Here is a 24549-nt window from a genome sequence, read left to right as displayed (position 1 = left end):
GATCAAAAGAGATGCAGTTCATGGAAAATGTAGAATAGACCATTGTTTGCAAGGAGAAGATGTCTAAACGAAACGAAACGTTATCTATTCCTTCTATCGAGAGTTGCTGCCTGTCGTGCTGAGTTACTCCAGCATTCTGTGTCTTATCGACTGGGAAACCGTGACCCTGCTAAGGAAAGGGAGGAGGGAACCAGCGGGGAACATTGTGCGAAAGAAGGAACATGATGTGAGCCGATTCCATTAAAGCAAGAGCAGCAGAGTAGCAGTTTGCTTAAATAATAAGTGCCACAGTATCATCATTATTACCAAAGTAATTTGCAGTGGGTGGCACAGTGCCTTTCAGCGCCAGAGACCCAGATTCAATCCTGATCTTGGGTGTTGTCTGTGCGGAGTTTTACGTTCTCTCTGTGACTGCGTGGGTTTCCTCCGGGTGCTCCGGTCTCCTCCCACACTGCAAAAACATGCAGGTTTGTAGGTTAATTGGCGTCAGTAAAAATTGTAAATTGTCCCTAGTGTGTGTAGGATATTGCTAGTGTACGGGGTGACAGCCGGCCTGTTTCCCCTTCTCTCAAGTGAAGTAAATTCTAAAAGTAAAGACTTCTAATATCCAACAGTATAAACAACCACATATGCACAATAGTCTTGTTTTAGAGAAAAGCACAGAGTTATAAACTCAGCAATCAATGCTCGGAGCATGAGTTACATCAGCTGCTGGTTTAAATGCTCAGGGAGAAAGGATCATGTGCAGCACACAGACTGGGGTAGTGTTACACTGGTGTACAGACAGAATCGGCCGAGCTGCTGAGATCGCCTCCTATTGTAGTTGGCAGATGGCGTGGCTGCTTGTTAAACGGCTATTCAGCAGGGAAAGAGTTACCTGCTCCGCAACGCAATAACCGCTTGAAGTTTCTTTTGAATTGGCAGGATGACAATTATTTGTGTTGTAACTCTGCATTTAATCAGTAGGGTGAGAGTTATTCAGCCTGTTCATTACAGAGAGCATGAGGGGTGTGTATGCACTGTCTGTGGGTGAGGCATCTCCAGTACACCATTATCAAACGACAAACTCAGTATCAACCCCTGCTGTAAGTAATGAGAGGCTCTGAGGTTAGGAGAGTGTTGTTCAGAGGTAACCAAATGTTCTAACGATGCTTTTATCCAGAGGAACAAATGGAAATGAAACCAAAAAAATGCTAATGCGGTTTGCCAGACCAGTGGGGCCTGATGCTTCGAGTAACTGTTCTACGCTCATTAGATATGAGATATCGTCATCCAAGTCGAACTCCATCGGGAATTCCGCTTTCATTTCATTAGATGTCGACTTCCCCACGGATTCTCTGTTAGTCCCATAATTTACTGTATTGCCCTTGGCTATAGGGCTCTGCAGATGCTTAAACGTGATGAAATCTTACAGGGACTGGGGCTCTTCCCTAATTTATTGGGAAGAACTGGTTGTTTTTTTTGTCAAAACTCAAATGCTTTTTCTCGCGGGTGGGAAGAGGTTATAATTTAAAAGCGAGGAGTGTTAATAATACTGGTTTGTTGCCTGCAGTTGGCTAGTTTGTGAGTGGATTTTTGCAAGCATCTGGTCTGTAATCCCGCGCAGTTACTTATGGCTCAAGTAACGATGCAAGGCACTGCTAATGTTTGAATTATATTTGTGGCCTGGATACCTTTGTGTCTCGTGGATAAAAGCCGTGCTTGCATGAGGTGTTCTGATGAACAACAAACTTTCTGCATGGCAGAAATACATGACAGTGAATGGGTCAAGGAATCAGGTGCCCATCCTTCTGCTGGGACCTCAAACCTTTTGTTGTGTTGCAGTGTTTGAGTGCTTTACCAATGTATCACCATCTACACTAATGTAAGTAAAATGAGTTGAAGAGGAATCCACATTTGGTTTCGGCTGTTACCGGACAAGTACTAGGATAGTCTTGTTTCCAGCATTTATGGTTTCTTGTGTCTCCTCTCTAAGGCAGGACTGGCTGTATTTGTTCCATGGCTACTTCATAAAGTAGAATTGATGAGTGGATTACTGAAAACGGCACTGAGACTTTAGAAAGTAATAGCGTTCAGTGACAGAGGGAAAAGTGCAAGGTCTGCAACGTGGTTGTTTGGAAGATCGAGACTACAGCCTGGCTTATGGCAGAGCAACGTAGATAACAACCACGTAGCGGTAGAGTTGCTGCCTTACAGCGCCAGAGACCCAGGTTCGAAGCTGTCTGTAGGGAGGTTCTATATTTTCTCTGGGTGCTCTAGTTTCCTTCCACACTCCAAATATGTACAGGTTTGTAGGTTAATTGGTTTCCATGAATTGTAAATTGGCCCTAGCATGTAGGATGTTGCTACTGTATGTGGTGATCGCTGATCGGCGTGGACGAGATGGGCCGAATGGCCTGTTTCCGCGCTGTATCTCTAAAGTCTAAACATAAAACAGAGAAAAGTGCAGCACAGAAACAGGCCCTTTGACCCACAATGTTTATGATGACATGATGCCGAGTAAAACTAATCTCTGCCTGGACGTGATCCATATCCCTCCATTCCCTCCATATCCATGTGCCAATCCAAAAGCCTTATTAAATGCCACGGTCGTATCTGCTTCCATCTCCACCCCTGGCAGCGCATTCCATGCACCCACCTATGTAAAAAAAACTTGTCCCACAGATTTCCTGTAAATTTTGCTTCTTTCACTATAAGTCCTCCAGCCTTTGACATTTGCATCCTGGGATAAAGATTCCGACTCTCAACATTTCTGAGCCACTCATCATTTTACGTATTTCCCTCAACCTCTGATGTGCCATTGAAAACAATTCATGCTCATAAGTTCCAGGTGCAGAATTAGACTATTTGGTCCATCGAGTCTACTCCACCATTCATTCATGGATGATCTATCGTATCCTCTCAACCCCATTCTTCTGCCTTCTCCCCATAACCCCAGGCAGGCTTACTAATCATGAATCTGTCAATCTCCTCCATAAAAATATCCATTGACTTGGCCTCCACATCTGTCTGTGGCAACTTCAAGTAACCCTTGTGTTCCCTCTTTCTCAGTCCATCCCCCATCTTAGTCCTCTTGCTAATTTCACCCTTTGTGCTCCTTCGTTGTCACCTCGTCCCCAACCAACAATGGATCATTGTGGGCTCCACCTTTCCTGAGTCATGAATGCTGGCTTTGATTTGTTCTGTACCTTCCCATAAATGTGCCCCCCTCCCCGACTCCCAGTCCGAGGAAGGCTCTCGACCCGAGACGTCACTTATCCATGTTCTCCAGGGATGCTGCCTGACCCGCTGAGCTACTCCAGCACCTTGTGTCTATCTTCCCTATCTACAGTGCAAGCTTTACATAGAGCCCTCGGTTGAAACATTGTTTGGCTCAGTCACTGATTTCACTGCCTTTTCGATGGAAAGCAGCCAGAAGCAAGAATGCTCCTGCACTCCTAACATATGGCAGGATTTCCACAAGTACTGGGCATAATTGACAGTGCTCATATGGCCAAACCAACTTCAATCCCCCAATGCAAACTGACTCACGAATAAAACCATGACAGACTCCTCCGTGAATATGTGCTGCTTTCATTGAACATAGAACATAGCACTGTGCTGTGTCTGTGCCAACCATGATGCCAATTATATCTGCCTGCACATGGTCTATATCTCTCTATTCCCTCTCTGCTCATGTTTCTGTGCCAATGCCTCTTAAACATTGCAACCATATCTGCTTCCAGCACACCATTCCCCTCTTTTAAACTCACCTACCCTGTATGATGTAAAAATGACAGAAAATATACCATAACACAAGGATTAGTACGAGTGTCAGAGGTTATGGGGAGCGTGCAGGAGAATGGGGTTAGGAGGGAAAGATAGATCAACAATGATTGCCAGAGTAGACATGATGGGCCAAATGCTCTCTTCTGGAGAGAACGGATTTACAGAGTTCTGTGACGTAGAGGTAGCGCCAGAGATCCGGGTTCGATCCTGACCACGGGTGCTGTCTGCACAGAGTTTGTTCGTTCTTCCCGTGACCGTTTTGGGCTTTCTCTGGGATCTCTGGCTGGGTTTCCTCCCACACTCGAAAGTCGTGCAGGTTTGTAGGTTAATCGCCTGCAGTACAAATTGGAAATTGTCCCTAGTGTGTGGGATAGGGCGAGTGTACAGGGTGATCGCTGGTCAGCGCGGACCCGGTGGGCTGAAGTGACCTACTCTCGCTCCTGTTTTCTTGTGTCTATTGGCCTTAACAATGTCACCCAACAATGTTACTTCAGTGGAGACAGAAGAAAACGCAGATGCTTGAATCCTAAGTAAAAAACAAAGTGCTCAGTGGGTTAGGCAGCATCTGAAGAGGGAATGAACAGCTGACCCTTCTGAAGGGTCCCGACCTGAAACGTCATCCGTTCATTCCTTCCCCGGATGCTGCCCTGAGTTCCTCCAGCACCTTGCGTTTTGCTCAGTATTACTTCAGCTTCGCTCTGGAGCACAGACTTAAATTGAGACAGAACCTCGTAAGTGGGGTTTGAACCAACAACCTTTCAATCCAGAGGCAACAGTGCCAATTGCACTGAAGTTCCTTCCAGGATCCAGGACAGGTTTCAAGCCGAGAGATTCCTCGTCCCGACATTGCCACACTGTTGAACTCCTCAACATCTCCATGTGAGTGGGAAGAATCACTGGTGCAGGACATCTTGTTCTGTTAGGTAATGTTATTTCTTGGTATAGATTCCCGGGAACAGCCAAGAACAGTGTGTGCTGCAAGAAGGCAAAAGAGAAAATGATTCTTATTCCGTTTCAGTGCTAAAATATTTGTCTGACTCATGCTGGTGTCATTTCTTTGGAAAAACATAAACCATCCTCCCCAGATCGTGGCAGTGTGATGGGTTTAAGTAGTGGGCCTCCTTGTGACAATAAAACATTCATGTTTAGCAGGCAGAAAGTTGCACCCTGGTGCTGGCTGGTTTCTAAGTTCATAGGTTATAGGAGGCAGATTTAGGCTCATCGAGTCTACTCCGCCTATTCAATTATGGCTGATCTATCTTTCCCTCTCAACCCCATTCTCCTGCCTTCTCCCCGTAACCCTTGACACCCTCACTAATCATGATCTGTTAATCAGAAGCTGGAATCCTGAGCAAAGAACAAAGTGCTGCAAGAACTCAGCGGGCCAGCCAGCCAGCGTCTGTGGAGGGAATGAACAGGCGACGTTTCGTACTTCAGGCTGTTGGAGTAAGGAGGGGTGGAGAGGTGGGGGAATGGGGAGAGAGAAAGGAACAGAATGGTGGAGCTGGGGGAAAGTCTGGAGAACAGTCCCAATGCAAAACATCATCTGTCCATTCCCTCCACTGAAGCTGCCTGACCCGATGTGTCCCATGCAGCACTGTGTGTTTTTCTGCACTGAGATCCTGTTGCAGGCTGTCTTTAATCTGAGTATCCTTCTTCCACATTCAGTCTGAGCCAGCAGCTGACAGTGATGGTCCTCAGCTGGAGTGTTCGGCAGTAGTCAGTGTTAGCCGGATCAGTGTGGTCAGAGTTAGCCGCCTACTGAAGCCATTGTTTAGTTCAGTTTAGAGACACAGCACAGAAACAGGCCCTTCGGCCCACTGAGTCAGCACAGACCAGCGATCCCTGCACACGAACACTATCCTACACACACCAGGGACAATTTACTTTCTTGCCGAAGCCAACTAAATTGCGTTTTTGGAGTGTGGGAGGAAACTGGAGATCCAAGGAGAAAATCCACACAGGTCACGGGGAGAACGTACAAGCACTGTACAGACAGGACCTGTAGTTAGGATTGAACCCGGGTCTCTGGCGCTGTAAGGCAGCAACTCTATCACTGTGCCACCATGCCGCCATTGCAGTGAGCAGGAGGCACAAACCACTGCATGCCTGGGATTAGTTTAGTTGAGTTTATTGTCACGTGTACCGAGGTACAGTGAAAAGCTTTTGTTCAGTGCGAACCAGTCAGCGGAAAGATTATACAAGATTACAATCGTGCCGTCCCTAGTGCATAGATACATGATCAAGGGAATAGCATTTAGTGCAAGATAAAGTGAAATAAAGTCTGGTTAAAGACAGTTCAAGGATTTCCATGGAGGTAGATAGAAGCTCAGGACCGCTCTCATTGTTGTTCTTCTTCTTCTTCCTGCGCATGGCGTGCACAGCCTAAAGTTGTCGGACAACTTGTTCTATTTGATCTTATTTGACTGTGCACGCCGGGTTGATTGCATTCGTAGAAACAGGGCGGACCACGTGAAGGTTGCAATCTCAAGTTGTTGGGAGGGTGATTCAGTTGCCTGATAACAGCTGGAAAGAAACCATCAATTAATCTGGAGGTGTTCGTTTTCACACTTCTGTACCTCCTGCCTGATGGGAGAGGGGAGTAGAGGGAGGGAGACACTGCTGCGGGCAACGGTGGGGGTGAGGCACACGTTATGACTGCAGTGGCCACTTTCCAGGGCTGCTGAATACAGCCCCCAGTGGTCAGCAGTTTGCAGATGACTGGAGAAGAGATCGGGATGAAACTCAATCCTATCATCACAGGCGTTTGACCCGAAGCGCATACGCTGGCTGCACCTCTCCTAGCCCAGGGACAGTCAGTCTCTGTCGATCCACTGTTTCTGTTTATCCATCTTTGCATCTGCCAATCTGTCAGCCTGCATTAGATGTTTGCATTGTTTCACGTTTGGCCGGACGATACAACTGTATCTCTCCAGAAGCAGATTGCAGCATGGATTGTGCGGCTCGATTGTACACAGATAGTTTCACACACTGGTGGTGTGTGAATGTTGCACGTCCCGGTGCCGATGTATGAACGAGGTGAGCCGAGAGAGCCGCTGGGCCGTCGGGGATTGCTTTGTGCGGCACTGGGGCACGGGACATGGAGTTTGAGCGACCTGTCAGCCAATGATGGATTGACAAAGCTGCGGGGATCCGGTGCAGGCTACCCTGAGCCTTTGACCTGCTTCAGTGGGTGTGCCGTTTGATACAAGAAGTTCGGAGAAGGCTGCTGGCGGAGAATAGGTCAGGTTAAAACAAAAGCTGTATGACATGTTGCCACGGTTAGCCTGGCCATACAAACTTTCTCAATTGTTTCCATGGAAATGGCTCCAAGTTCTATTTTCATAAACAACTTTCTCTCCCTTCACATTCCAGGACCTACTCACTAGCTGGTTTACTTTAGTGTGGTTTAGTTCAGAGATACACAGTGGAAACAGGCCCTTCGGCCCACCGAGTCCACGCCGACCTGTGGTCGCCCCATACACTAGTTCTATCCTACACACACTAGGGACAATTTACAGAAGCCAATTAACTTACAAGCCTGCGCGTCTTTGGAGTATGGGAGGAAACTGGAGCACCCGCGGTCACAGAGAGAACGTGCAGACTATGTAATCAGGATGGAACCCGGGCCTCTGGCGCTGTATGGTATCAACTCTACCGCTGCGCCATCTTCTTCATGTAATTTAGCCAAGTTACATCAGAAGGGACCTGTGAACCGGTGGCAGTGTGGACACTGGGGTTGTGAGTCACACTCCGCAATCCCTCCACATTGTAGTTCCAGCTTGTAGCTGCCTTGCTTTGTCTAAAACCCATCTCAGGAGTCACTTGCCATTTCTTTCCCCAAATAAACTTAGAAAAATCCACAATTGTTCTTCATGCGGGCGATTCAACTTTATAAAATCATGAAGATTATTTTTCATAAAATACTGCCTGGTTGTTGTTTTGTTCACAGCCTTAGTCGTGGAGTCAAAGAATCATACAACAAGGACAACTCAGCCCAACTTGTTCATGACAAATGTCCCATCTAAGCTAGTCCCATTTGTCCCATTTATATCTGAACCATTATTATCCATGTACCTGTCCAAATGTCTTTTGAATGTTGCTATGTACCTGCCACAACTATCTCCAGTGGTAGCTCGTTCCATACACCCGCCAACCTCCGGGTGCAAAAATTGCCCCTCAGGTTCCTATTAAAGCTTTCCCTCTCATCTTAAACCGATGCCCGCTAGTTCTTGATTCCTTTACCTTGGGGAAAAATCACTGTGCATTCATCATATCAATTCCGGTCATGACATTATACACCTCTATAAGATCACCCCTCATCCTGCTGCACTCCAAGGAATAAAGTCCTAGTCTCTCCCAATAGCTCAGGCCCTCAAGTCCTGGCAACGTCCTCATCAATCTTCTCTTCACTCATTCCAACCAGTCTTGCTGGTAGAGTTTCCTAGAGTTGTGTGACCAAACCTGAACGCAGTGACTGTGTATCTGTTCTGTATGTGGGTGTGTGTGTGTTCAAATGTTCAGAAGTTATAGGAGCAGAATTAGGCCAATCGGCCTATTAAGTCTACTCCGCCGTTCAATCATTGCTGATTTGTGTGTGTGTGCGTGTGTGCATTTCCATGTGTATCTGTGTGTATGCATGTGTGTGTTTCCGTGTGTGTATGTGTTTCTGTGTGTGTATGTGTGTGTATGTGTGTGTATGTGTGTGTTTCCGTGTGTGTATGTGTGTGTGTGTGTGTGTGTGTGAGTGTATCCGTGTGTGTATCCGTGTGTATGTGTGTGTTTCCGTGTGTGTTTCCGTGTGTGTATGTGTGTGTGTATCTGTGTGCATTTCGTTGTCTCTGTACTGTACACTGACAATGACAATTAAAATTGATTGAATCTGAATCGGATCCGTGTGTGTTTCCATGTGTATGAGCGTGTATCCATGTGTATCCGTGTGTGTATCTGTGTGTATTAGTGTGTATCTGTGCATCTTGCTAACTCTATGTATTGATTTGTTACAGGCCTGGACACTTCCCAAAACAAGGCACTGATGGGTCCGGTGGGGAGCCACCCACAGCATCTCTCCGTCCACAGTACTGACCTCATTGACTCTAAGCCACAGAGCCCCGTGCAGTCGTGGATGACGTCGCATTCGGACATCACATACAGAGCTGGGGCCTTTGCAGCTGCCTTGACGTGTATATAAGTGGGTGATCGGGAAGGAGAGACAGAGAAAGAGACTTCATTTTGTTAGGCAGTCTGGATTGAGTTACTGAAACCACGGAGCAAGACTTTTACATTAACACCTTTTAAATTGTATTGGGTACAATTCAGTTCCTGGTCATAATGTCGTGTGGTGTGATGCTTCTACATTGGTTTGGAGAAGTCAAAGATTTAAGAGTTGCAATATTCCTTCCACTTGGTGGATGTGGTCTACGATAGCATGTTCTCCAGTTTCAATCTCTTCATCCCAGTCAAGCTCCTCCCCAAACCCAGTCTGAGAGATAGTGGCTGATGATGGCAGCCATTTGCCGATCATATTACAGTCTGGTTCCGACCTAGATCTGTGCCTCATCCTTAGCAGTAGCCTGGAGGTCGAGAGGAAGGGATGTGAGGTCAGGTCGGCACTCCAGGAGTAGTCTTCAAGATTAGCACAGCAGAAAGGCAGAGTTGAAACACTTCTGACGGCACGGTGGCGCAGCGGTAGAGTTGCTGCCTCGCTGCGCCCGAGACCCGGGTTCGATCTTGACCAAGGCTGCTGTCTGTACGCGGTTCTCCCTGTGACCGCGTTGGTTTTCTCCGGGTGTTACCATTTCCTCCCACACTCCAAAGACATGGAGGTTTGTAGGTTAATTGGCATTAGTAAGTCGTAAAAATAAATTGTGTATAGGATAGTGTTAGTGCAGGGGGTGATCGCTGATCGGCACAGAATCGGTGGGCTGAAGGGCCTGTTTCCGCACTGTATTTCGAAAGTATAAAATAAAAGAAACTTCCCTGCCAATGTCCAGTTACTCAGGCAGAATACAAACGACCGGGGGACTCAGCAAGTCAGGCAGCATCTGTGGCGAGAGAGAGAGAGAGAGTCAAGAATGTGTCAATTTGTCATTCACATCGGATCTGGAACAATAAGATTTCTACTCCCTGCTGTGTTACAGGCAGGTTACATGCAACAACAATAACAATAAATATACAATAAAACATCAATTACTCTATATAAATTAGACCATGATAGTACGTAGAGCAACTCAGTTGTGCAAAGTCCTTAGTGTTCTTGCAGAGGGAAATGTCAGGCGCAGACCCTTCAGGATTGCCGGATCCGCTCTTCCGCCGCAGATCGGGGAGTCCGGGATTGCGTCTCCACTTGAAGTTTGAATTTCACGCTCTGAACGATATCAAAGTTTCTCTAGACCACCCTGTGCTGCATAGGTCTCAAGCTTCAAAGGGGTCTTGATTTGGAGGCCTCTAAAATTGAGGGGCCTGTGCTTGATCTTGGATTGGGGGCCTCTAAAATTGAAATTGGCCTGGGCTTCAGTTCATCTATGAGAGGGCCTGGGTGGGCTCCAGTAAATCGTGAATTAATTCTGGAGGCAGGGAATGGTCTTCAGCCCGCACAGCTTGCAAACGCAGTGGCCAGGACTTTTATCGGTGATTATTCCTCCTCACCCCATAACTTTGTTGGAAGTTCAATGAAACCATTAGGGTACTGTTGCCGCTCCCATAAATTTAAGGCGGCAGATGAAACTAGCTCTGAGCCCTCTCTCTACACACTGCACTTCTATGCCATTTTAAATATTTTAGCAATTATAGCCCTCTTATCCGTAATTTGTTGAAAGATGACACACAGGCAGGAGGTGCAGAGACAACACAATGTAATTATTTAATGTACAAACCTGGGCTTACTGAATAAACAGATAAATCACAGGCTTGTCCAACACCTGCAGTGTATTTGTGGCTGAAGATTCATCTTCCTCTGCTCGTTTCAACACACGAGGACAGGTTTTGCTCGCGATCCCACTCTAATTTCTTCACTAAGATGGATGGACTTGAGATGACGCCCATACATGGCCCAACTATGATTAGTACGGGTGTCATGGGCTATGGGGAGAAGGCAGGACAATGGGGTTGAGACCGAGAGATATATCAGCCATGATTGAATGGCTGAGTAAACTTGATGGGCTGAATGGCCTAATTCTCTTCCTATAACCTATGAACCAAACATGGGGCAGATTTATGGACCTGATAGTCCCACACTTGCTCCAAGGGTGTGAGCCATGAGCTACCTGGCACTGCTTCTGGAGTTGTGAGGGCTTTCTCCATCTCTCCTGTTACATGGTTCATTTCATATGTCATAGGGACAGAATTAGGACATTCAGCCCATCGTGTCTACTCCACCATTCAACCGTGGCTGATCTATCTTCCCCACTCAACCCCATTCTCCTGCCTTCTCCCCACACCCCTGACACTCTTACTACCTCCTATCTTGTACTCTTGCACTTGCACATGTACCAAACATAAATGCTTTATCCTTTATTCCTCGGTCATTAATCTCTGTCCAAATTTTAAGTGGCTTGATTCTTTAAGGTGTAATACCCCTTCTATTAATGCTGTTGCCCATTCTTTCAATTCCCCTTGAGTGGCCAAGCCTTTATCATCTTCCAGAGCGTTCAATTATTGCTGAATGTCTTGTAGAGTTCTATAGTGAATGAAGCCCACGAGGATAAAATATGCCAGAACCATTTCTCGTCGGAGGCCTGGCTAAATTCAGCCTTGCCAGTAACACAGTTGTGTACTGGTGACATGTTTCATTGTGGGTATATCCATTTGCCTCTCACAATTCACTTCTCATTGCCACAACATGGTCAGAGTATTTCTAGCAGTGTGAAGAATGGTCTCAACCAAAAACATCACCTATCGTTGCCCTCTAGAGATGCTGCCTGACCCGCTGAGTTCTTTATATCTCCCAAATCCTTCCATTCCGTTCTCTGTGGTGCAGCAGTAGAGCTGCAGCATTTACAACACCAAATACAAGGGATCAATCCTGGCGACGGGCGCTGACTGCAGGGAGTTTGCACGTTCTCCCTGTGACCATACGGGTTTAATCTGGGTGCTCTGGATTCCTTCCACATTCCATAGACGTGCAGGTTTGTAGGTTAATTGGCTTCTGTAATTTGCCCCAAGTGACATGATGCAATACTGGGATAACAGAGTTGCGCGGAGTTTGTACATTGGTGCATTCTCCCCGTGACATGCGTGGGGTTTTCTTCGGGCCCTCCAGTTTCCTCCCACACTCCAAAGGTTTGTAGCTTAATTGGCTTGTAAAATATCCCCATGTGTGTAGGATAGTGTTAATGTGCGGGGACCGCTGGTCAGAGAGGACCCGGTGGGCTGAAGGGCCTGTTTCCACGCTGTATTTCTAAACTAAACGAAATTGGAAATTTTAAATGATTTCCAATGTTAAGTAATTATTATATGTGCATACCTGTATAAATAGTAGTTCTGAACGAAAAATAGAACTTGCTAGAGTTACTCAGTAGGGCAGGTAGCAAGACAGAATGATCTTTCAATTATTGTCCCTGTCAGACCGTTGTAATAAGAAGCGACTGAGTGAAACGTCAATACTGTATGTGGTCAAAAATTAAGAGTCAGAGAGTAATTCATTATCATACGTACCTATGATAGGACAATGACATTCTTTCCTCAGTAGCTTACCAGATCTGTAAATACGGTAACACACAGATAAATGTCTAATAATTTAAAATGCAATACATTAATAATCTTCATAATAAGTATTAATAATACTGCCAGACCAAAGTTGATGGAGCAACCAAAGAGATGGTCTCTCGTCATAAACCTACTGAGTATTACCAACATCCTCTACTTTATTTCAGACTCCTAGTAAAGTTTATTTTTTGTCTATTCAACCAATTATTCCGTAATGTTACCAGAGCGAAATGTCCTCACGAAACAGCAACTCCCCGTTCCACCAGGAGCGACCATTAACCTGATGAATAACCAGCCCATCCATTTATTATACGGTCTTGCAGTGAGCAGCCCTCACCCCTGTTGAATAAATAGCAGCTCATAATTGTAATGCAGCGAGTGACCTTGGAGCAAGCAGCAGATGTGATACAGTCACCCACTTTACATTCCAACACTTCCTTTAATCTATGATCATCTTAAAAGCATGAAGCGAGTTGCGTAACAATCTTACTTAAACCTACTGGAACTGCAAGCTATCAAAACCGTTTGTGTGTCAGCCTGGCAGTGCCACGTACAAAAATGAATACTTCTCATTAAAGTTCAACGCAAGTCGTAAATAGGTGTTAACAATTTGCCATTTTAACGATAAAATCACACGTCTGTTACTTGGGCAATGAAGGCACAAGGGGAGTGGAGTAACCGATATGATATTAAAAGGCCTCCTCGGTCATTTCTTATTGGCCAGACGAACTTTTCGTAAATATTTCCTCCTGACACAGATGGAGGCCGCTCAGCCCATTGTCCATGTTGGCCCTTGGGGAAACCCCCCCCCACCACTTATCCCACTGGAACCTATTCTCTCCCACATGCTCTTTAACACCTCGCTGGTTCTTCTCCCACAGGTCTAGCTAAGGGGGCATTAACAATGGTGCCAGTTGGCCAAATAAGGAGCATGTCGTTAGGATGTGGAGGGGAACTGGAGCACCAGGGGAAACTGGCAGGGGAGGGCAAGGGGAGGCAGTTATGGAGAGAACCTGCACTTGCTGCACTGGAGGTGGGTCCCCAGAGCAGTGAGATAACCTCTCCTCCCAGCATCACCAGCCTGCTGCTCTGTATGAGCTGAGATATATCTAACACATACCCTAAAGACCCACGTGAATGCCGATGATCAAATCCAGGCCAGTGGTCACTGAACATGTGCTAACTCTATCAATCAAACTGCATGAAATCAGACCCTTCAGCCCAACTCGTCCATGCCGACCAGGATGTACCATCTACACTTGTCTCATTTGCCTCTAAACCTTTCCTTTCCTTGTATCTGTCCCAAATATATTTTAAATATTGTTATTGTACCTGCCTCAACCATCTCCTCTGGCAGTTTCTTGCATATATCCACCACCTGTGTGTAAAAGTTGCCCATCAGGTTCCTTTCCCTTTTCACCATGAATCCAGGCCTTCTGGTTCTTGATTCCCTTACTCCGGGCCATGTGTCCTAAGCACACAGAGGCTAAATAAGCCAGGCTTATTCTGGCTGGGTCCAAGCAAGTATAGTGTAGGTAAACTGTAGAAAGCGTGAGAGTAAATCTCTGTATATTGAATGAAGATAAACCCATACACAGGTGGTTGGCTACATTCTTTGGACTTTAGACACAGCATGGAACCAGGCCCTACGGCCCATCGAGCCGACACTGACCAGCGATCACCCCATATACTAGCACTATCATATTTTCTGAAGCCATTTAACCTGCAAATCTGTCTATTTTTGGAGTGTGGGAGGACACCAGACCACCCGAGGAAAACCCACGCAGGTCACGGGGAGAACGTACAAACTCTGTCCAGACAACACCCATAGTCAGGATCGAACCCTGGTCTCTGTCGCTGTGAGGCAGCAACTCTACCGCCGTGCCACCGTGCTCAAACTCCAATAATCACGCGTGCCTGGGACTTTTACCATGCTAAATAGTTTTGGAATCTTGGATGTTATTTCTGTTAATATCCCAACATGTTTTAAAATCCCCTTTTTTAAAAATTTTACACAGGATTATAAAAAATAAGTTAATCTGCCTTATTTAAAGGGGCCATGCTCAGTTTAAAGAAACGAGAGCTTGGGGGAATTAGACCCCCGACGTGTTAAATGGGAGATCAGGAGGAGCATAGCTGGTGAGTGGTTAAGGATGCAGGCCAGTTGGCCCCAGCCAGTCTGACGGGACCACAGGAACCGGGGCTCCAGTAAATCAGGAGTATGGCAACTGGAGCTCTGGCAAGTTGGAAGGGAGTGCACCAAAGTCAGCAAAGTCTGAAGAAGGGACTCGACCCAAAAAACATCACCTGTTCCTTTTCTCCAGAGATGCTGCCTGACCTGCTGTGTCACTCTTTACTGTAACTATTCTTAAACTGAACACACTTAGCAAATTGTACGCATGCTTAAAACGATGGGAGCCCTTGGAATAATCTGTTTTTCTTGTGGGACTCACACCAATTGGGTTTGATGTCCAAACCTTAAAGATGAATTAATTGAGCTAAAGTAACATTCTTTGGGCTTGGTCACAGATGTGAGATAATTCAGGGTGAGGCTACAATCGACATCAAGAAGCCAGGCAAGGAGATCCACACACACACACACACACACAGCCACCACTTTCAGGACAACCAGCCTGATTGGTTTGGTGCATGGTTCTGGTCCTTCTCCTGCCAATGTTTAATGTTAACCAAACCGTTTTGTTTATAAAGAAGTCACGTTCGTTCAAAATCCCTTTTCAAATTGTATATATGAATATTTCATCACAATTGCCTTTGAACAGCCTTTGGGTGTGAAAAAAATCTGGCCTGGTTAAATGAAAATAAAAACAAGTCCATGTGAACTTTCCTTGAATTGTAACAATACGAGCATTATTTGGATCCTGATATCTACAAGCGATGTGGAAACACCCCATCATTGGGCAAGGTAAATTACAAAGTCTTTGTTCTATGGGTACTTATGGACAGATGGGCCCAATTTAGTTTTGTATGCAAATAATTGCTTTTTCTGCCAAAATTGTACAAATATTAGTGTTCCGTCCCTAGCGATCAGAACTTGAGTCTGTTGTCGGGAAACTCCTTCAGTGGAATGAGAGATTTTACTGAAAAGGCCGACTGGGTGAAGACTTGTGGAAAATGTTGGCCTTTGTATTTTGTTTACTTTCCGCCCAGTTCCATTTGTTCCTTCCAGTGTGAGATAAGTCCTCTAGTTGCAATCAGATTTGGAAACGCTCAGCGGGACAGGCAGCTGGAGAGATTAACAGTGTTGATATTTCAGGCTGACCAGAGCTGGAAAATAGCAGAGATATGAAATAGACTGAAAAGGGAATGTGTACAAATTCATTTGTCGCTGCTCTGTTTTAAGCATCTTAAAAAACGTCTGGCCTTCAAATTCCTAAACCTGTCAGAAAAGGCGAGTCTAATTGAGTTAGAGTGAAGCGGGGGATCCTCAACAACACCACAGTGGTCCCGGCTGGTAGTGCTGCTGCCTCACAGCACCAGAGACCCCAGTTCGATCCTGACCTTGGCTGATGTCTGTGTGGAGTTTGCACGTTTTCCCCATGACCTCCTGGTCTTTCCTCCTGGTGCTCCGGTTTCCTCCCACATCCCAAAGATGTGCGGGTTTGCAGGTTAACTGTCCCTCTGTAAATTGTCCCTGGTGTGCAGGGGTCGGATGAGAAAGTGAGGTGATGAAGAACTAGTGTGGACGGGTGATTGACGGTCGGCGTGGACTCGGTGGGCCTGAACAACCTGTTTCCATGCTGCATCTTTCAATCAATCAACTTTCCCAGCAGCCAAATTCTAGAATGGTTGAGGAACAGGGCCTATTGCACAATTCTTACAGATGAACATGCACAAAGACCTTTCCTCTGTCAACCTCAGCATTGGACAGTCAGCAGAGGTCATAGACTGTAGACTGAAGGAACTGTAGATGGTGAAATCTACAAAGTGCTAAAGGACATTGCCTGACCCACTGACTTCTTCCATCACTTAGTCTTGAGTGGCCAGAGAACCTACCAAGGTGGACGGTGGAGGTGGGCATGGAGGATTGGGCTTTTGATCTAGGACTCTGGCACTGAAGAAAGGGCATCAGCATTATAGAGTGGGGAATGCCATGTGGTGTGGTCAGATGGTGGTGAGGGTCAATGCATGACTGGAGTTGGGTCTTGGGGGATGGAGTTCCATTATGTGGATGGGGGCCACCAAAACTCCACTTCCGCAGCAGAGGGGAAGTGTTGGTGGCCAAGGCCAAGCAAGACACTTAATGTGGACACATGTTCTAAAAGATCAACATCTGGGCCATCTCCACGCTGGCTGAGTCTGGATCCCTTTAACTAAAGCTGGACATGCTTCACCCAGTGCCGTCTGGGCTGTTTATGGGCCACTAGTGCTGACTCTTGCCCAAGTGACAGCAGGATGTGTGTGGCCATTCCCAGAGACCCCCAGGCATGGGGCAGACCCCTGGAAATCCCTGAAACCTCGTAGTGCACTCCTGAGTTGGTCCAAGCCCACACTTCAGCCACTGCATGAGACCCCAGGCGTTGATGTACTGACATCAAATGTAAAACCCATTCGTTTTGGGATACATTGGGTGTTTTAATCCTCTACTAAATGTTGGCAGTTGACCACATCTGATTATATCGTGGCATGACCCTTGCTGCCCAGTTCAGTGGGGTCAGCAGATGGGTTAATTCATGCAGAGGGCAAACTGTATCGATAGTTCCCTGGAAGGTGGACATAGACACTTCCCAACAAAATAGAAACCGACTCTTTATGAGCGAGGAAGGGTCTAACGGAAGGTCCTGACCCAAAACGTCACCTATCCAAGTTCTCCAGAGATGCCGCCTGACCCGTTGAGTTACTCCAGCATTTTGTGTCTATCATTAGGGGCTTGACCCAGCCATGAATACGATTGCTTTATCAGGCTTCCTGTGGGGAGCGCTGCAAGTTCCTGATGCACCATCAGCCTCCTACAAGGTCGGGCTACAGGGGAACCAGCCAGTAGATGAGTGGTTGAAAGCCCCACGAGGCCAGGGAGAAAAGGAAAAATACCAGCAGCAACTTGAGTGACCTTTGTGGATTTTAATTGCTAATGTTAAAATCACAATTGGAACTTAGCCACACCACCCCCTTGCTGACTGAGTGCCACTTTCCAAGGCCTTGCTGAGTGAGCTTGCATTGAGTCCCACTGAGACTGTTGGCCATTTACAACAAAGCGAAGTATAAGGAGGGGCTTGTGTCCCGGAACCTTAGCCGCTGCAAATGCTATTGCAGTCTTCCATGCACTTGATATGGTGGCATGTGGATGTTGCAATCTGTGGCTTGACCTCGCATCTTGGCACTCAAGAGTAAACCTGACCCAGGCCACCATCTGAACAGAAGCCGCTGTTCACGTTGGAAATTGTCACCCTCAGGTCCTCTGCAGTAACAACTTCTCCATCGATTTAGTGATCACCGCTCACTTGATGTACGATTTTGTGCTCGAGACATGGGATTTACGATTCTAATGCGTGCAATTAGTTGCACATCAAAGACAAGAGTTATAGAATCGTACAGCACAGAAACAGACCCTCAGGCCCAACTCGTCAATGCCGACCCATTTAAGCATGTCCCATTTTCCCATATTTGGCCCAAATCTCTCCAAACATTTCCTACCCCTGTCCGAATATCGTCCCCTCACTGCCTCGCCCAAAGTGCCGCAAGTCCTCTCCCACATTGACGAATCTCTCAGCCCAGCTAGAATTTCTAGTGACTTGGATTCTGAATTGTTAACGGTTGGGCTGATATCTGCAGTGCCATATCAATGTACAATATGTTTATGTGCTTGTATGAAATCCCTCTTCACATGGTAAGAACGGAGATTTTAATGATTATTATAGAGTTGACATATTTGTATACTAAAATCAAAGTGGAATTTCACACCAAATCTCTCGTTAAAAAAATAGTCAGTATATTCTCTGAGAAGCTATTGGGAAGATTGTAGCTTACAGCCAGGGTGTTGTGTGGGCTGGTCTTAGCTTGGGGTCCAAACTTGAGCAGATTTTAGCTTCTCCAAACCATGCATGCAAGGTACAATTATTACAAAAAAAAAAATGTTCTGCAAAGCCTCTAAAGATACCGCACCACAAGGAATCAGAAACATTTAAACCATAGAAATTAGCTGTCATTTTGTTTTCTAGGTATTGTCAAAAAATGTACTTTGATGGAACTTTCAGTTTTTCTAATAACTTGTAAATATTTCATGAGGACTCAAGCTTGTGTAAAGAGATGTAAATTTATTTGATGAATGTTTTTTTAAGAAGCAGAAATTGAAATAAACTGTGTCAGCCAATGGAGAGTGATGGAGTTTTGATTAATGTCGACAATAAGTTACAACCAACTAAATAAGTTCCCAACCATCAAGCAATCTCAACAGAAGCTGCCAAAGCCACAAGCACACACTAGCCAAACACCACATAAGCAACTGATTATCTAATTCTCTACCCATGGTACAACTCAATAAATCCAGTCAAAGCCAATGATGGATTGAACGATGCAGCATGGAAACAGGCCCTTCGGCCCATCGTGTCCACGCTGACCATTGATCACTCGTTCACGCTAGTTCTATGTGATCCCAACTTTCGCATCCATTCCCCAAACACCGGGGGCAATTAACAGAAGCCAATTAACCTACAAACCCGCATGTCTTTGGGATGTGGGAGGAAATCAGAGCACCCAGACGAAACCCACACGGTCCCAGTGAGAACGGGCAAACTCCACATGTACAGCACCCAAGGTCAGGGTTGTCGCTGGCGTGATAAGGCAGCGGCACTACCAGCTGCGTCATTGTGCCGCCCTGAACATTGCAGTTGCTCTGGAGGCACAGGTGGGTCAAACTGCATGAAGATGCTAGTCGTCGTTCCCAAAAATACACTAATGGCCCAGACGAGTTGTTGCAACAATTCATTACTTTCCTCATCAACATTGTTGATTCTAGCATTTTTATTAATAGATCCTAGATGTTTTATTAATTCCTCAAATTCAAGTTTAACAACTGTTGTGCTTGTTTACGAACTCCTTTAATTTGGCCACATATCCGGAGATGCTGCCTCACAGCGCCAGAGACCCCGGTTCGATCCTGACCTCCGGTGCTGTCCGTGTGGAGTTTGCATGTTCTCACAGTGATTATGTTGGTTTCGTCTGGGTGCTCCGGTTTCCTCCCACATCCCAAAGACGTCTGGGTTTGTAGGTTAATTGATGTAAATTGGATGCAAAAATGGGATCGCATAGAACTAGTGTGAACGGGTGATCGGCATGGACTTGGCGGGCCAAAGGGCCTGTTTCCATGGTGTATCCATGCTTTTCTATGCATGTGAAAAAGCTTCTCACTGTACCTCAGTACACGTGACAATAAACTAAACTAATGTCTAAGGATAAGAGGGAAGTCTTTTAGGACCGAGATGAGAACATTTTTTTTCACAGAGAGAGTGGTGAATCTGTGGAACTCTCTGCCACAGAGGGTGGTTGAGGCCAGTTCATTGGCTATATTTAGTTAGATGTGGCCCTTGTGGCTAAAGGGATCATGGGGTATGGAGAGAAGGCAGGTACGGGATACTGAGTTGGATGATCAGCCATGATCATATTGAATGGCGGTGCAGGCTCGATGGGCCAAATGGCCTACTCCTGCACCTATTTTCTATGTTTCTATGTTTCTATGTAAACTAAATCTCTGATCGAAATAGTGATCCACTGAAAGTTTTAGTCTTTTGTCTAAACTAAATGCAGGAGGTGAAAATGATATTAATTCAAGTGTAGTGTGTGGCTTAATAATGCTTTTTAATAGGCTTTTTTTTTCATGCCTGGGGCAGCTTCATATGTCGGGAAAGGATTCCGGAAATTTGGGGCTGAGGCCATGCATTCTCTCAGAGGAACTGAACAGGTCAGGGAGGAGGGGAATGGGCAAGTGACATTCTGGGTCGAGACCCCCCATCAGGACTGGAGTGGAGAACTGAAACGTCAACTAATTGACATTTTAAAATAAAGGACAGAGAAGCTGAGAGGGAATGAAGGTGATGAAAATAAAATAACTGGGATTGCAACGAGAGAGAGGAGCGGAGTTTTATGAAGGTGAGTGCTCCCAGCAGAGAAGCAGAAGCAAGATGAACAGTAATTGAAAAGCACCAAAAAAACAACAGAGCTGATCTGTTCCCACGGGGAGGAAGGGTTGGGAAATCAAAGTCAAAGCTTGTGTGATGTCTAAAAATATATATATAGTAAGATGAAGCAAAAAGAGATCTGGAATCTGCGATCAAAAATGAGCTGCCGGAGGAAGTTGTAGCAGCAATATAATTACATTTGGACAGTTGTGGGGATAGGAAGGGATTATGGGCCAAAGCAAATGGGACTAGCCCAGTACGTCAACATGGTCAAGATGGGTAGGAAGGAACTGCAGATGCTGGTTTAAACCTGAAGATAGACACAGAAAGCCGGAGTAACTCAGCAGGACAGGCAGCATCTCTGGAGAGAAGGAATGGGCGATGTTTCGGGCTGAGACCCTGCATCAGAAGAGTTACTCCAGCTTTTTGTGTCTACCTTTGGTCATCATGGACTAGGTGGGCCGAAGGGTCTGTTTTCACACTGTACCGCTCCATAATAAAGGGATAAATGGCAAATTGTTTATGCAAGTGTGAACCAGTCTGATTGTACAAAGCTCGGAGTGGAAGTAAAGTGGAAGGAGGAGATGACTGGGAAAAGGCCGGCAGCAAATTTAAAAGAAAGGCCAACGTTATTCTTTATCCATGTCGACAGGAAAGGTGGGGCCAATCAAAGATTATAGAGGAAATTTAGCCCTGGAGTTATAGAGTGTGTGCCTGGGGTAGTCATGACCTAGATTACATCAACTTTGCACCAAGGAAGGAGATATTACTGGAGATTCAGCATAGGAGGATGTAGTTGGGATTCTGAGTGATCTAATTTTGAGACAGAAGAGGAACAGGAAAGGTTGGACACAAGAAGCTGCAGGTGATGGAAGATATGGATAGGTGGCATTTCAGGTCAGGACCCTTCTTCAGACTGAAAGCCTAGTTGCACTTAAAGAGGATGATTCACCTGCTTCAGGTGAGGTACATCCTACAATGCTGAGCGAGGGGAGGGTGGATATTGCAGGGAGTCTATCTAAACATTAGTGGATTCTGGTGAAGTGTCTGTGGAGTTTTCTCAGCAATCATTCCTGGACAAAGAGTTCCCAGCGGATTCAGGTACCGGCAGCTTCGAGCCTTGGGAAATAATTCTTGTCTGCCGAGCTCTGTGGGATGATTTAACTCTCATAGACCCGGCATGAGCCTGTCAATGGATTGTTTGATCTACTGGGTCCAAAGAAGTGAAACCAAGCATCTCCACACCCTGCAGTTTAATGTGGGCTGGCCTTGCCTTCAAAGATCGGCCAGTGATCGAACATGCTCCCCAAACTTGATTTACCAGTAGCCTTCATGAGGGGCATAGCTAGAGTGAATGCACAGTGTATTTTATCCAGGGTAGGGGAGTCAAGAACCAGAGGGCATAGGTTTAATCTGAGAGGGCATAAATTTAATAGGATCCTGAGGGGAACCTTTTTCACTGGGTGGTGGGTGCATGGAATGAGCTGCCAGAGGAGGTAGTTGAGGCAGGTACAATAACAACATTTTTGGGCAGGTACGTGGATAGGAAAGGTTTAGAGGGATTTGGGCCAAACATAGGCAAATGGAACGAGCTTAGGGGGGGGGGGATTTGGATCGGCATGGATAACTTGGGCCGAAGGGCCTGTTTCCGTGCTGAAGGATTCCACAACTAGATATACCACCCAGCAGGCTGGGTGTTGAACAAGGGCAACTAGGAGCATTTCTCTTCCCTAGGATTAATTGCGACCAGAATAGTTCTATGCTGCTGACCCATTCGGGAGGATAATTTGAAGAAGGCAGAACACATGTTCAATGAATTATCAGCAGTAGAGGTGAGGGAGCCTAGCTTATTATCACATGTAGCCAGAATACAGTGAAAAGCATTATTGTCGTGTGCTAAGCAGTCAGCAGAAAGACTATACATGTTTACAGTTGAGCCATCCACAGTGTCCAGATACAGGAATAACATTTTGTGCAGGATAGAGATCAGTAAAGTCCGATTAAAGATAATCTGAGGGACTCCAATGTTAGATCAGCACCACGCTCTGAGAAGAGACAACGGGTTTGGGAGATGGGAGCTGGTTTTAGACAGTGTGACGGGAGGGGGTGTGTGCCTGACAGAAAGTAAAGGACTGAAAGGTTGACTAAAGATGGGAAAGTAAGGAGCAATTTGCCTTGCTGTACTCAGAGCCATTTCATCGGCTCGCTTCATTCAGCGTGACTTACAGGCCTCATGCGATTTTAACGCAGGGATTTTTTTTTCCCCCAATTCCATTGGGTGTCACAACCGTAAAGTATGAAATAAAAATAAAGTACAATGTTAGCTGTTAAATTTTAAAGAGCATCATAAATTCATATCTGGTTCAATGAACAATATTTAATCACGAAGAAAAGTGAGAGAAATCTAACTGTTTAGCCCTTATTAGGCTGAGAGGTTGTTAAGGGTAATTTACGTACATCACTGGCCTTTCAAAGATGCATTGTAGCAAAAGTAATACCCTACAGTAAAAACCTACCACTCGGAAGACTGTTTCGTTTATTGGAGCAAACGATCATCATCCTTATATTGCTCTTCATTTTGCACGGTGATAATTGGTTAAAGAGTTTTAATTTTAATGTTTGACTCCTGCGTTAGATTCTGCTAAATGTCGCCAATTCCAATGAGGATCAGCACCATCGCCCGGCATGCTATGGACAAGCACTGTGCAGACACTTTTCAAATAGGTTTTGCGAATAAAATCCTGCCAATGCATAGAACTCCTGCTCAACCTACCAGCTTTGTGCAGAACTGCACCAGAAAGAATCACTGCCACGACTGCACTGCCACGGACGGCTGTGGAGGCCAAGTCAATTGATGTTTTTAAGGTTGTGATTGATAGATTCTTGATTAGTAAGGGCGTCAGGGGTTCTGAGAATGGGGTTGAGAGGCAAAGATAGATCATACATGATTGAATGGCCGAGTAGACTTGATGGGCCAAATGGCCTATTTCTACTCCTAGAACTTATGAACTCATGAAATTGAAGCCATTCTGCCCACCTGGATTCTGTCCCTGTTCAAACTTGGATCCAAAGTGTCATTCAGCACGGAAATGGGCCCAACGTGACCCTGCCGACCAAGATGCCCGATCTACATTAGTTCCACCTGCCCTGTTTGACCCATATCTCTCTAAACCTTTCCCATCTATTTACCTGGCCAGATGTGTTTTAAATGTCGTTATAGTACCTGCCTCAACTACCCCTTCTGGCAGCTTGTTCCATACACCCTCCACCCACTGTGTGAAAAACTGCCCCTCAGGTTCCAATTAAATCTTTCCCCCCCTACCTTAAACCTATTTCCTCTGGTTCTTGGTACACCCCACCCTGGGTAAAAAAAACGTAATTACGAGCTCCCTGTCTTGTAGTTAAATCCCATTAAAGATTCTACTTCCTTCAAAGAGTGAGGAGATTTGGTATGTCGACAAATACTTTATTGAACTTCTGCAGGTCTAGAAAGCTTGCATCGTGGCCTGGACCAGTAACTCAACTCCCCAGGAATGAAGGTGACTACAGAGTGTGGTAGACACTGCCTGGCCCATAACATAAACTGACCTCCCCACCATCGAAGGGGTCTACAGGAGGCGCTGCCTCAAAAAGGCAGCCAATGATATCAAAGACCCACACCAGCCTGGCCACGCTCTCATCTTACTGCTGTCATCGGTAAGATGGTGCAGGTGAGTGAAAACTGCGAACGGCAAGATCAAGCTTCTTCCGATCAATCATCAGCACAGCACAGCACTAACTGAACTCAGTCTGAAGAAGGGTCCGTCCCAAAACATTACCCATTCCTTCTATCCAGAGATGCTGCCTGTCCCGCTGAGTAAACCAGCATCTGCATTTCCTTCCTACACAACACTAACCGTTACCTCAGCAATAATGATCAGCAGTAGACTATGCTTTTTGACTA

At 45.9% G+C, this 24549-nt stretch overlaps 1 protein-coding gene across 1 annotated transcript in view; it reads left to right on the top strand.

Moving 5' to 3' along the window:
- The window catches only part of mn1b (meningioma 1b), a 109394-nt gene extending 99380 nt beyond the window's left edge, over nt 1–10014 (top strand). The window contains exon 2 of the mRNA XM_055655873.1: nt 8775–10014. Coding sequence (XP_055511848.1) covers nt 8775–8959 — 185 coding nt within the window. The 3' untranslated portion in view covers nt 8960–10014. The remainder of the gene's footprint in view (nt 1–8774) is intronic.
- Nucleotides 10015–24549: the final 14535 nt, after the last annotated feature.

Source organism: Leucoraja erinacea, chromosome 25 (genome assembly GCF_028641065.1).
Source record: "Leucoraja erinacea ecotype New England chromosome 25, Leri_hhj_1, whole genome shotgun sequence".
In the NCBI taxonomy this organism is placed as follows: Eukaryota; Metazoa; Chordata; class Chondrichthyes; order Rajiformes; family Rajidae; genus Leucoraja; species Leucoraja erinaceus.
This window is presented reverse-complemented; position numbering and strand designations above follow the sequence as displayed.